The sequence below is a fragment of the Astyanax mexicanus genome, chromosome 23, assembly GCF_023375975.1.
Source record: "Astyanax mexicanus isolate ESR-SI-001 chromosome 23, AstMex3_surface, whole genome shotgun sequence".
NCBI lineage: Eukaryota > Metazoa > Chordata > Actinopteri > Characiformes > Acestrorhamphidae > Astyanax > Astyanax mexicanus.
The window spans coordinates 29,792,894-29,806,588 of record NC_064430.1 but is presented as its reverse complement, the minus strand read 5'-3'; the positions used below and the strand labels follow the sequence as shown (position 1 = coordinate 29,806,588).

Here is a 13,695-nt window from a genome sequence, read left to right as displayed (position 1 = left end):
TCTCGTGGCACGAGATCTCGTCACACCCCTATCAGTTGTGGTGTGGGAGTTCCCCACACAGTCTAATCAAAATAAACTACTTTTTAACTCATTGTGTTGCATTAAAATGATGCATGAATACCACCCAATACTATAATATAATGTAATATATTACATTTTTTGTTGTATTTTGTGCTGCACTGCTCACCTGGTTGTACATGTATCGGAGCATGAAGTCCAGCAGAAAGGACTTTCCCTTTCGAAACGCTCCGGCAACGCACACCACCACCACGTTGAGGTCCCGGACATGCTCCTGCAGGAGGATTCGCTCCAGGGCTTCCTCATCCAGTGTAAATTCATGCTCATCTTCATCTGCTACCACAATCTGCACAGGCCCCACTGATGCTGCCTCCTCCTCCAGCAGGAGCTCGTCATCAGACTCGTCACCGTTCATTTTTCGAGGCACTTCCTCCACCCCACTGAAACCTAACCCAAAGAGACAAACATTTTAGCCATGTGAAGACAGTCAAACACAGAATGTTGCATGCATATTTAATAATGAACTTATAAAAAAGATTAAATATCCACAAAATATATGGCAACCAAAATTATTCATCCAAACGCAGGAGGAAAATAAAAATAATTGGCAAAATGGCTAAATAATTTGGTCACTGTTTGCTGTAGATTAAATGTTAGTATATTTTACAGCAGTATTCAATGGATTCAATGCAGGGATAAGGGGCAAGTCACCAAGGTGCCAAAAAAAAAAAAAAAAAGTTACGGTAATTTTTACACTCTACTACCAGAAATGAAATTAACAAGGGTTCAGAATCACTTATGCTTTATGGAGTTTCCTACCTCTCCTGTTTTCCAGCTGAGAGAGACAAGCTGTACAGGGCTAGACTAGTACCTTTAACACAGTTAACTTAGCATTTATTTTTTAACTAAAGGACTGGCTGCTTTTCACTTTGTAAATTCTAATCATGATGTGAATTGAGTAGCTGATGAAGAAAGCATAGTTACAACAGCACTACTGAGGTAAATTTATGACCAAAATTGCACAGCTGTGGTAGATACCCTGCCAAATATATGCCTAAAATAGCCCTTCTTAAGTTGATTTATGAGCAGAATACCACTGCTAAGGGAAATCTATTGTGATGTGTTGCCATTCTTGCTGGGATACTAAAATATTCAGTGTCTGGGTGGGGGTCAAAAGCGTGTTTGCTTTATTTTTTTGGACAAAACCCAAAGTAAAATATGTAGATAAAATGTAAATATGTATACAAGTGTATTTATTCGTATTTTTTGTTCACTGCATAAATGTTCAGTATGATTTAGATAAGCTAAAGATAAAGCTTACTCAGCTAAAGCAGATTCAGATTCTGAAAGTGAAACCTGACGCTTTGTCAGGATTACGCAGCACTAACATTTTGCTTGCATTTGAAACTCAAATCTTTCTGTGGTGCAGAACAGGCTGATTTCAGATACCAGCAGACTTAACAGATTTCTGCATAAATAATACATAAATTAATGTAAACAAAGTCCTGAAAATAAGTGGAAGGTCAGGAAGAAAAAAAAAGAGGCATAAATAAAAAACCTATAGAAATATATTACCACATACGCACGCTATTAACCTTAGAACTGTAATAGCACTGAATTGATTTTTTTTTAATTAACATTTAAATACAACAAAATTGATGCAATTATGATTTTAAATCAAATACTGTTGATTGCTGGCTATCAATTCCCAAGCTAACGACAACACTAGGTAGGGAAAGACAGGTCTCCATTATTAAGCATCATCTACGGCACCTTTTTGGTATGTAAGTTTAGATCTACAAGGTTAACACCAGGATCTCCTAAAATAAGCCAATCAGTATAGGAAGGACTAGAGGTGTGACGAGACACTAATATCACAAGACGAGACGAGACACGATACTGGGTTCACGAGAATGAGACGAGATTTAAAAACAAAATTGTAAAGAAAACGTCACATTTTAAATGGCTTGAAAACTAGTTTTATTTGACAAAATCATATAATGCAAACTTAACATACTAGTTTCTCTCACATTGATTTTATAAGAAATTGGTAGAATTCTGAAGACCCTGAACTTTGAAAGTGCACACTATGGACTGTGTTTAGCACGCCCATGTTTCAATACAATTATCCACATTTTACAGCACTATTGCAACAATACAGTATAGCACTAGTTCCACCCCTAGTGGAGAGTGGTGTTCTTGTCCAATCAATAAACCAAACCAAGGAACCTTCTGCCAAGGAATGGCATCACACTACACAAAATCACCTTTATCCATGTTCCATCCAAAGAAACATTTACTACCCATCCCTTCTTCATACCAACATCTCTCAGACTTGTTGGGTCTTGTCCAACACAGCACAGCACTCAGACCATGCAATGTGAACTCGCCCTCCAGCTTCCTCTCTCATAATGAGACTCCTGCTGCTCCCTGCCCTGACCAAGGACATTCAGCTCAACCACAATAAGGAGGACAATTTGACCAGCTTCAGATTTCCTTCTCTATCGGATCAGAATACAAATATACGAGTACAGCTGCACGTGCTGACCGAGTTCTGGCTGTTCCATTATTTAGGCTGTCTTGCAAACAGCAGAGCACATAGTAGCCACAGGACTAAAACAAGTAGATGAGATAGATATGTGAAAATGTAAAAGCATCCATTGCTACGTTCACACATTAGATATAAATGGCTGTTTCAATTCTGATTTGAGCCATTTCAATATGTGGCAATGCAACTTAACAGCCAGATCAGAATTTAAGGAGAAAATTAAAAAAAAAAAGTGGAAAAGAAAGGAAAATGGATGCGAGCCATCCTGAACTCATTCATAACATGAAAACAAAACTTCATGTTAAGCATTGCTGTTTATAGTACAGACGCATCAGTTACGCAGACTGTTAAGATGAAGATCCAATAAATAAAAAGCTTGAAATAAACCTTAGGTATGGTAAAAAGATCTGAATAAAGCCACTTGTACCTGCTACGCAAGTGCAGCCAAGGAGAGTAATGCCATTAGCTGAACTACATGGTGTTGACTTACACTTTTGTACTGTATTTTTTCCTCATAAGGTCAGATTACAGAAAACAATGTACTCGAAATAAAGCAAAATGAGGAAAGTTGTGGTCAGAGTTTAAGGGTTTTGAAAGAATCTGTATCGGGTCACAATAATTTAAATGCATGTATGAACGCATGAAATCAGAGCAGGTTTAAAAGTTCCAACAGATCCAATATGTTTAATACAAGCCAATAAATTAATAATAAAAAAAAAATTATATATATATATATTTAGAGTAAGACAACAGAACTGTAGACAATTACACTTAAACCCTTATAAATGAAGAGGACTGCCATAATAGACCAATGAATCAATAAGGTTGACTATACATTCGTAGGACTGTTTCAGGTGAAGAAAAAAAATCTGGAATAGATTTAAGGTAAAACTATGGAAAAAATCAACAAAAATGCTAACTGGCTTGTTTGCTAAATGTGAATGAGATAAATGTACTGAAGTTGACATCCTTGGTATTAAAAAAAAAAAAAATCAATTTAAAAATAAAAGTTAGAAAAAAGGTGGAATTGAAGGTGCAAAAATGTAATGGAAAATTCGAACCACTTACTTTACTAAATGTGAGATATCAAATTTGACGAATCTTGTTTAACTAGTCTAGCAGGCTTTAGTGACTAAGCAAGATTTAAAACCAACAAAGCAAATGGTAGATTATACAAGTTTTGGAACTGCTGGTCTGAAAATGCAGCTGTGGACGTGATTGCTGCCTGAGTTTCTTGTGTTTTCCTGTCTTGCTTGGGTACTGCACTGTTCACTGTGGATGGTAAGTACATCTACGACATATTCCCTGTACACGGATGACACTGTGGATAGATAGAGAATGTTAAAACCTACTGCACAACTTCCGAAATGGACTGGCCCAGTATCCACCTGCACCCACTATCAGACCTTACTCCAACTACCATAATTATGATCATCTTACTATTAAAACACAACCACTATTCAAGATCACTTACAGTACAGGTGTGGGCGTTCCAAAGACAACTCTATATGCTATGCAGCCCAATAACCAAGACAGTCTTTGTCGACTGAATATGGAGCAATTAAACAACGCAAAAAAATAAATAAATAAAAATAGTATTAACACCACCACCCAACACACTAACACCCACCACACCAACAGTACAGTCACCACATAAGCTGCTGTGAGTAAGGAGCATTTGAAGAGAAGGAGCTGCACAATGACTTCCACTATAATTCTAACCTTACACAAAAACCTATAAAAAGACCTCTATATTTTGATAATATTCCAAGCAGACTAATTTGTATTTGTACTTGCTGTGGAGCTTCAAAATGTATTTTTGGCATATATGAAAGAAAGAGATTTTTTAATAGTAAATAAAAGGGCAACATTTAATTTTAATGTTTCAGTATACTCTTGATTGCACTAAAGAAATAAAAGAAACAAAATCAGTGTCATCATATTGCTTCTCAGGTGTTTCCAAAAAAAAAAAAAAAAAAAAAAAAGTTCTATTGAAGTTCTATTGAACTTTCACAACCACAGAGGTTCAGCTGAGTTGTTCCAAGTACAGCTGTAGACCTGTGATTAGTAGATTAGTTCCAGGTGATCATGTTTTTGATGATGGTACCTTCACATGATGGTGATGATTTTAGCAATAGTCTAAATAATGCATTACTAATATAATAATGACAGTCAAAACTTATATTTTAGCATATTATTGCTAAAATTTTGCTTATTTCCTGCTGTCAAAGTCTGACCAAACACGTTTGGAAACACTTCAGTTCAGACTACTGCGGGGCAGACAAAGTGAGACCATTTTGGGAAAGTATCCTACTTCAAATATTAGAAACGACGCATCGTACCAGTTAAGTTTAATGCTAAGCTCCATCCTTGTACAGGAAACGTACCCCTACTTGTCAGTCTTAAAATGTGCGTTAGCATGTAGCATGACAATGCTACCAGCATAGTTTTAATCCCAGTAGTTCTCTCAAATACTAACTGCCTTGATAATCCCGTTGTAGACAGACCAATACTGCACTTCAATTCTGAAATTACTTTAAAATGCCCATCCTTACCGCACTAGTGGTGTGGATAAGTTTACCCAGCTATAGTTACTGAAGCTCAGTGGTTACTTGTGCAGGAGAAACAGCATTTCCATGTCTGCACCACACTGGTTAAATGCTATTGTGTTCTATACATAAGCCAGGGTGCAGAAATGTGGGGAGGGAGAGGGGTGGGAAGGAATGTGGTCGACAGGTTTCTTAGACTAAAGCCACACAGAGTGCTGTGACGCACCACACTGACCAAAGCAAAATATAGTGCTTCAACTTAACATATTTCCTTAATATCTAATGATGCATCATGATCATGTTATGCATTACTCCAGAAAATATAATCCTGAATGGTCCTTTAAGTAAAGATTTGTCTATTAAATTCAGGCAACATTCTTTAAGGAAAGGGGGAGCTATACAAAAGAAAAGATAAAAAGATCTGGCAAGCAGTCTTTTCACATGAAGCTCACTATTAGGAAAAAAATGAGATCTTGTCAGTGACTGGTCCACTCAAGTCAGATGTTATCCAATGAATGACATCAGCGTTACAGTAATAATGACTGTGATAAACCAGATCCAAATAGGTTATATGTACAGGTGCTGGTCAAAGAATTAGAATAATTTGAAATAGTGCAATCATGAAATTCTTTGAATGCATTTTTTGTGCAGAAAGCAAATCAGGTGTTCACCGCACCTGTCCTACTCGTTAGAATAATCACAGAACTCGTTACCTGGAAAAAAATTTGCTCAGCTGAGCTTTCCAAAAGGCCCATTTAGGCCATTTAACTGTGACACTGTTGTTTTATTGAATTAGAATAATGGAGAAACCGTTTCATTGAATTAGAATAATTTTTATTATAATTACAATCATCACTTTCTCAGTATTTTGTGGCTGCCCCCTTGGCTTGTATGACTGCCTGAAGTCTCCGCGGCATCGATTTGACCAGCTTGTCGCAAGTTTCCGCACTCACAGCTTCCCAGGCAGTGGCGATGTTCTGCTTCAGTTGGTCCAGCGTAGTAGGCTTTCTGTCGCAAATTTTCCGCTTGACGATGGCCCAAAGGTTTTCAATGACATTGAGGTCAGGCGAGTTGGCCGGCCATGCCAAAACTTCAAGCTGTTTTTTAGTGAACCAATCTTTGGTCGACTTTGCCGCATGAGCCGATGCAAGATCTTGTTGAAATATGAAGTCTTCTTCGCCGAACTGTTCCTCAACAGTCGGAATCAGGAACGTTTCCAGAACATCTTGATATACGGCAGCATTGACAGTCTTCTTGAGGAAGCAGAGTTTCCCTACACCTCGAGCGGACATGCATCCCCAGACCATAACGCTCTGGGGAAACTTGACGGATCTTTTCACGCACTCGTGGTTGTAGGTTTCGCCACCACGACACCAGACACGAGGACCTTGGTCACCGAAGGAGATGCAGAAGCGTGATTCGTCACTGAAGACCACTTTCTGCCAGTCTTCAGCAGTCCACTCGCCGTGTTCTTTGGCCCACTTCAGCCGTTTCTCCATTTGTTTCTTGTTCAGCATCGGTTTTACTGCTGGAACGCGAGATTTGAAGCAGAGTTCGCGCAGACGACGGTAAGTGGTTGATCTGGAGACGTCAGCGCAGGTCTGCTTGTTCCACAAGTGGACTTGAACCGGTTGCTGACTGCGATCTTTCTCAGCTGCTTGTTGTCGCGAGCAGAAGTTTTTCGGACGCCGGAACAGTTGGTGCGCTTGCTGCAGTTTTTCTTGAGAGCTTTGCAGACGGAAGACTGGCTGATGCCGAGCTGCTCAGCAATTTTAGTTTGGGTCAAGCCTTGTTGGCGAAGGGCTTGAATTTGAGCCACTATTCCGGTTGAGAGGTCGCGTTGCTTACCCATGATTGATTTTACAACAGAAATTCTACTCAACTCTGACTTTATACTGCACAGTGAACACTCTTCACAGAAAACAAAAATTCGAGCATTTATTCTAATTCAATGAAACGGTTTCTCCATTATTCTAATTCAATAAAACAACAGTGTCACAGTTAAATGGCCTAAATGGGCCTTTTGGAAAGCTCAGCTGAGCAATTTTTTTCCAGGTAACGAGTTCTGTGATTAGTCTAACGAGTAGGACAGGTGCGGTGAACACCTGATTTGCTTTCTGCACAAAAAATGCATTCAAAGAATTTCATGATTGCACTATTTCAAATTATTCTAATTCGTTGACCAGCACCTGTAAGTATGTCTAAAGGGCATTCTGATCTGACAAACGCTGCCTTGAAAGCAGCATATAACACAGTCTGGGTGAGGCACGTGACTGCAAGTGGTTAAAGGCATCGAGCCGTTTCCTGTCATCAAACCATGACAGAGGAAGAATGAAAAAAAAGTTATGGTCTCAGTATTTCTTCTTGCATTCTTTTCAGTTTTAATCCTACATACTTTTCCATGCGGTGCAAAGGAGTGTGACCATCTGACCAAGAAAGGAATTTCTCAGGCCTGATCCAGCAACCTTCTACACAAGACTAAATGTCTCCCTTTATGGAAAAAAATAATAATTTACTTAAACCTGACATCTGGAGATCTGACTTTTTTTTCTAAAACATCCAATAAGTACTTTGCAGATCTAAAATTTATTTATAAATCTATGTTTCTGTTTCTTTTGCACAGTCTTGAACCATGTATATATGTATTTACATTTATATACACCTATACAGACTTATAAACCTTGTTTTAGCTTTCAGACATACACAGATACCAAAATGTCACAAGACATTGGACAGGTATTGTGTCCGTTATTACAATACCTACTTTTCTTTGGTTTCAGCTGGGAAAGAACTTTGCATTTCAGAACCTATTTTAGGGTGTAACAAAGCACTATGCTTACAACTTAGTTTATTCATGATTCGATTTCTCACAATATTTGCACCTAATTTTGAAAAAAGCATGTGGGATTGGCTGCAGTCAAAAATGACAGACATCCCTCGCCCTTTGCTTACGCTCACTGGTTTGCAGACTGCAACCTCTGCAAATTGCACAACATTTCATAAACAGAACATGGAATTGTATGTTCCCATGATGATGCACATCACTTGCCACAAGCAAGATGACCAGTGGGGAAGAACACCTTAAAACACATTCAGGTCTAAGCATTCCCATTCCCAGACTATTGCAGATCAATTTACACACTATTTCATAACATTTCCTGTGTTTGTCTATTCATAACATAAGTATCCATTTTCCAATTAATCATTAAAAGAGCCAGATTCAGACACCAAACAGGTCTCAATGAGATCCACCAAATTTGATTTAAGGGCAAAAAGACAGTGAAACTTATTTGATTTGATGTACCTGTATTCTACAGGTTTTAACTCAAACACAAATCTGAAACATCCCATTCATCCAGTCAAGCTCTCTTAAAGGAACTAAAGTTTTATCAATGAGGAGGACTAAGCCTGGATCCAGAGTCTGAGAGAAGTTCACTCTCCAGGAGTAGGGTTGGTGATCACCGATGCAGAAGAACCGCCTGAGTCTTTGGACAAAGCAGCTCATGAGTGTGACAGAAGAGCACAGATCATTTAGACAGGGGTCAAGAACAGGGCATGTACTATCCACAGAACATCTACAGAAACAGTTCACTGAATAAGACTCTGTAATAGAAGCCGATAGCTAGACCATGAAACCTAATACATAACATGGCTTACATCTGTTGTCTTGGGTTCTTCTGCATACTCAAGAGAAGCAAGCTGAAGGTCACATTACAGTTCATATTATCAGCACAGTATGTTTGTTACAGGGATATGTAAAATTGAATTGAGAAATAATAAAATATATATATATAGGCTCTTATATATGGGCTCAAAACGATCCATCAAGTCAAGATGTGGCTGAAGCTCGAGGCTTAGCACTGAAGCTACAAAGCCAAAATTCTCTCAGACTTTCATTATTAGTTACATTAGCCTCTGCAAACCCAAATATGCAAACTGCAGACACCAGTTTCCTGAAGACACATTACAACAGCATAGCACCTAAATGTTGCATGTATACATTCCAAGAAACATCAGAACAATAAATCAAAACACACACGTCTATCTAAGTTGACCTTAAGGGCTCACCAATGAGCTTTAACACACTCCAAGATTAATCTCAAAATCACTAGATTTACATGTGTGCCCCAGTTTTTTTACTTTTAAAAATAAAGTCAAATCATTAATATTTCACCACAACCGAAGCACTAAACAGTAAGGGTGACAAAATATATAAGCAATACTTTACACAACAGAAACAAGCCAAACCTGTAGCTTATAAATATAATTTCCTAAACTCAGGCCTCTTGTCACAATAAAGTCAGCATTAAAAAATAAAACCATGGACTGATCTACAAAAACTAATTCAGTCACATTAACAAGCTCACACTTTAAACAAGTCCTCAAACATCATATGATCTGGCAAGCAGGTAGTCGACTTTAGCCCCAACATGTGTTTACATAATCCTGATCATACCAGAGTTGTGAACTAACACCAAAATGTGGCAGCCAAAAAGGAACAATTAAGGAGATAACACAGAAAATACACAGAATACTTGAGTAAATAAAAATTAAACAAATCCAACAAGAGTTTCACAAGATACAGTAGTAGGTCAACTGTAAGCGCTTACAATTTTACAGTGTTGTGCTGTTGGCCTTTGACCATTTGTGCAAGTTAAAACAGACCCAGTAACACACCAAGTGCTGTCAGACATCTAAAGGAGCCTCTAATGTAGGTATCAGGATATAAACATTTCATTAATGTAGGGATTCACCAAATATTCAGACCGAAATTGGAAGAACAATTTATGCTTAGCAGGGACTCCTATCAAGTGTTTTGTTGGTATGTCTGACTGAATGCTTATATACTGTGTTCTATAAACATGTTTAGATTGCAGTTTAAGTGGTTTTGCACAACAACGAGACAATACAAAAAAGCTAAAATGATCAAAGCCTAAGAGAAACATTTCAGTATTCAGTAAAAATTTCAGGGATTTTTTTTTAGACACACTACAAATCAGTTTGTTTGGTTTAAAAAAATAATCTGCTTTAAAAAATAATTTCCTTGGTTTAATAAACCACTCCCTTGTAATAAACCTCTTTGGTTATATAAAAAAATATGATGCATTTAGTTTAACAAAAAATCAAATACACAATTTAATAACAACTTTTATTCGCTATATAATATCCTTAAATTAACACATTCCCTGTGTTTAAAAAATAATACCTTCTGTAAAACGTTTTAGATTAAATTAATTTCTTTAATTTAACCAATTATTTCAAAATCTAATAAACATTGCCTTGGTTTGATAAATCATTCCTTCAGTTAAGCAAATCATTCCATCAGTTTAATAAATCATCCTTTGGTTCAATAAATTTTCAGTTAAATAAAACATTTTCTTCGTAAAATAGTTAGAATTCCCACAGTTTAATAAAACGTTTCCTGGATTTAATATATCGTTTCCTTGGTTTAGAGGTGACGCTTTGGCAAGCCGTTTAAAACGAACATTTATTAGCCAAACTGGTGAAAGGTTTGAACTACAAATATTATTTTTATTATTTTTATCTCGGAAGTTCAGGCTCTCTGTAGGAACCGTGTTTTATGAAGGACTGAGTTTAGAATCAGCTGTGATTAAATGAGTGAACGTTCTGTTTTGACGCAGCGCTACTGTAACGGAGGGGACGGCAGGTTAGCTGGGTTAGCATTTCTGGTAAATTAGCGAATATAGCCCACATATTTACCCCGCCTGCCCTCCCTGGGTGGAGGAAATATTGCAGCGTGTCGATTCTAAACTGGAGTAACCGGTTGCGGAGTGTCGGTTGGCGGGCGGCTGAACGCTGAGACAGGTTACCTCAGCGGGAGATGCTCTCAAACGTCAGCTGTGGTTAACGGTTAGCATTAGCTGCCTGTATTCCAGTCAGAAACTATGCTAAGCTAACGGCTAAACCCTAGGAGCGAGCATTAGCCGCTTAGCCGTAGCTTTAGCTATTAAGCTAATTCCTCAGTATCCTCCAGCAGCTACACCAAAGACCCTGATAACCTCGTTCCCCGCGCGGACACACCGCTAACCCGCACCCGCTTATTACAATAATCAATCCCGGTTAAACACCCCGCCGCTCACCGCTCGAGCTGCAGTTCCTCGCGCACTGATCCCGCTGCAGCGCGCGCCGCTCCGCCATCTCTCTCTCTAGCCCCCCTCCTCTCGCAAACTGACGTCACAACACCGCCTGCTCCCCGCGCGCTGCCTTCTTTTATCCGCCTCAGGGGCGGAGCTACTGCGCCGCGCGGCCCTAAAGGCAGCAAGAGCCAGTCTTATCAGAAATACACCTGTTCAGAAATACACCTGTCCAGAACCTTTCTGATTACAGCTCCGTCTCCTACAGCTACAGTGCCAGTCAAAAAGAGTTTGGACACACCTCTTCTCTATTAATATGCTATCTTCTTTTTTTTTTATGATTTTTACAATGTAAATTTAATATTAAAGACTATTTAATATTAAGCTATACAGGAACAAATGTTGACATATTTTGTAAACAGTAAATGTATTAAATAAACCAGAATATATTTTATACTTTTGATTTTTTTTTTATCTTAGTGTCTTCATGAGTTAGAGTCACCTGGAATAGTTTTCTCAGCGTCTTGAAGGAGTTCCTGGAGGTGCTGAACAATAGTTGCTGCTTTTCCTTCACACTGTAAAGCTCCAGCTCATCCCAAAACAATCTCAGATCATCAGGTTTAGGTCAGATTGTTTTTTTACTGTTTACTATGTAATTCCATATGTGTCCCTTTAATGGCTTTCATGTCTTAAATATTGGTCAAAAATGTAGAAAGTAGAGTAACGATATAAAGAAAAGCACTGAATGAGAATGGGGTGTCCAATCTATTGACTGATACTGTATATAGCTCTTTTCTAGACACCCAAAATTGCTTTACACTCAGCACGCATACACACACACACACAGGTGAGAAGCAGCATCCAAATGTATACAGCATACTCTCAACCAGAAACCACCGTCCACCTGGAGGACTGTATTGAGCAGTGAGGAATTGACCAAGCACAGACTGCCAATCTGTACTGACATTCACACACATACACACACACACCAGGACAGATTTGAGTATCCTTTTTTGCTGGGCATGTTAAAGTATCCAAAGGTGTCAAAAGAATTGACATTCATTACTCTGTAGGTAGAAGAATAGATACTAGAGTTTAAATTACTTCTGTAGAAGTTGAAGTCAAGCTCAATCTTTTTACTCTTTGAGTAAAAGTGTAAAAGTACTGGTTTCAAACCTACTTAAAGAATAAAAGTAAAAGTAATGTAAGGTGCAAAAGCTTAGGCCGTGCCACAGAGTCCTATAGTGCACTACTCCCCTCCCTAAACACATAATATAATATTATATTAAAATGTTAATGTTGATAAATTTGGGATGCACTAAGCTCCCTGTTTCAGCTGCATGTATGCCCATTGAAAATTAATGTATTTTAGTACAATGTAAGTATATTAAAAAAGCTTAGTTGGGACATTTGGCTCAAGTTGTCTTATAGTATAAACAGTAAATTAATAAAAAATATACTATAGTAATACCATAAAACAGAAACCAGTGCAGTAAACTTGTGGTGATGTGTGTCACCACCAGTATCCCTGGTGGGCGGCGCAGGAGTTGGCTGGGGGGGGGTTTGGCTTCCTTGGCGGGTTAAGTTGGCTCACGCTGTACTAGTTAGTGGAAAATAAAGCAAACATGGAATACTCTATGCATGGTGATTTCATGACATGGTGTCAGAAGTAAACTACTGCAGGACATGTCGAAATTCCATGCCCCCGAGCCCTTCGACTTTAGCCAGCCGGCTCAGTGGCCGCTATGGATCCAGCGTTTCTCCAGATTCCGGATAGCTACGAAGCTGAACAAGGAGGAGGGTGAGATCCAAGTTAACTCCCTGATCTACGCTATGGGAAGAGAAGCGGAGGCCATTTTTAGCGCATTCACATTTTCTTCTGATGACAACGCTAATGATTATGATGTGGTGGTGGATAAATTCAATGAACACTTTTTTTTAAAGAAGTTGTACAGTAAAAGCCAGAGAGAGCACAAGCAGAGTCATGCAGCAGTCTGTTCACGGTGCAATAGATCACATGTTCCACGCGAATGTCCTGCATTTAATAAGAAGTGCCGAACATGCAACAAAATGGGACATTTTGCAGTAGCATGTAAAAACAAAACAGTGAGAGCAGTGGCTGTCCAAGACTGTGATGTGGATAATGAGCCTTATTTCCTGGGCAGTGTGGAGGGGGAGCATTCAGAAGCTAAATGGAGAGTGACTCTTCCAGTATGTGGTAAATCAGTCACCTTTAAGATTGACACAGGAGCTGATATCACTATTGTGTCTCGCAGCACATTTGTCTCTCTTCCCCAGCGCCTCCAGCTGGAAAAAACAGACATAGTCCTCAAAAGTCCAGGCGGATCAGTTAAAATAATGGGAAAATTCATGGCTGAAACAGAAAGAAAAGGATACAGATACAAGTTTTGGATTTTTGTGGTAAACGGACATTATACTTACAACCTCCTGAGTAGGAGCGCTGCATGCATCATGGGCTTAGTAG

The 13,695-nt window shown here is 38.7% G+C and overlaps 1 protein-coding gene across 2 annotated transcripts in view; it reads right to left on the bottom strand.

The window, feature by feature from the left end:
• The window catches only part of LOC103043737 (atlastin-2-like), a 35,832-nt gene extending 24,508 nt beyond the window's left edge, over positions 1-11,324 (bottom strand). For both annotated transcript variants that reach the window (XM_022665125.2, XM_049471046.1), the window contains exons 1-2: positions 11,217-11,324; positions 188-465 (exon numbers count right to left, since the gene is read on the bottom strand). In XM_022665125.2, coding sequence (XP_022520846.2) covers positions 188-465; positions 11,217-11,274 — 336 coding nt within the window. In that variant the 5' untranslated portion in view covers positions 11,275-11,324. The remainder of the gene's footprint in view (positions 1-187; positions 466-11,216) is intronic.
• Between the last annotated feature and the right edge of the window lie 2,371 nt (positions 11,325-13,695).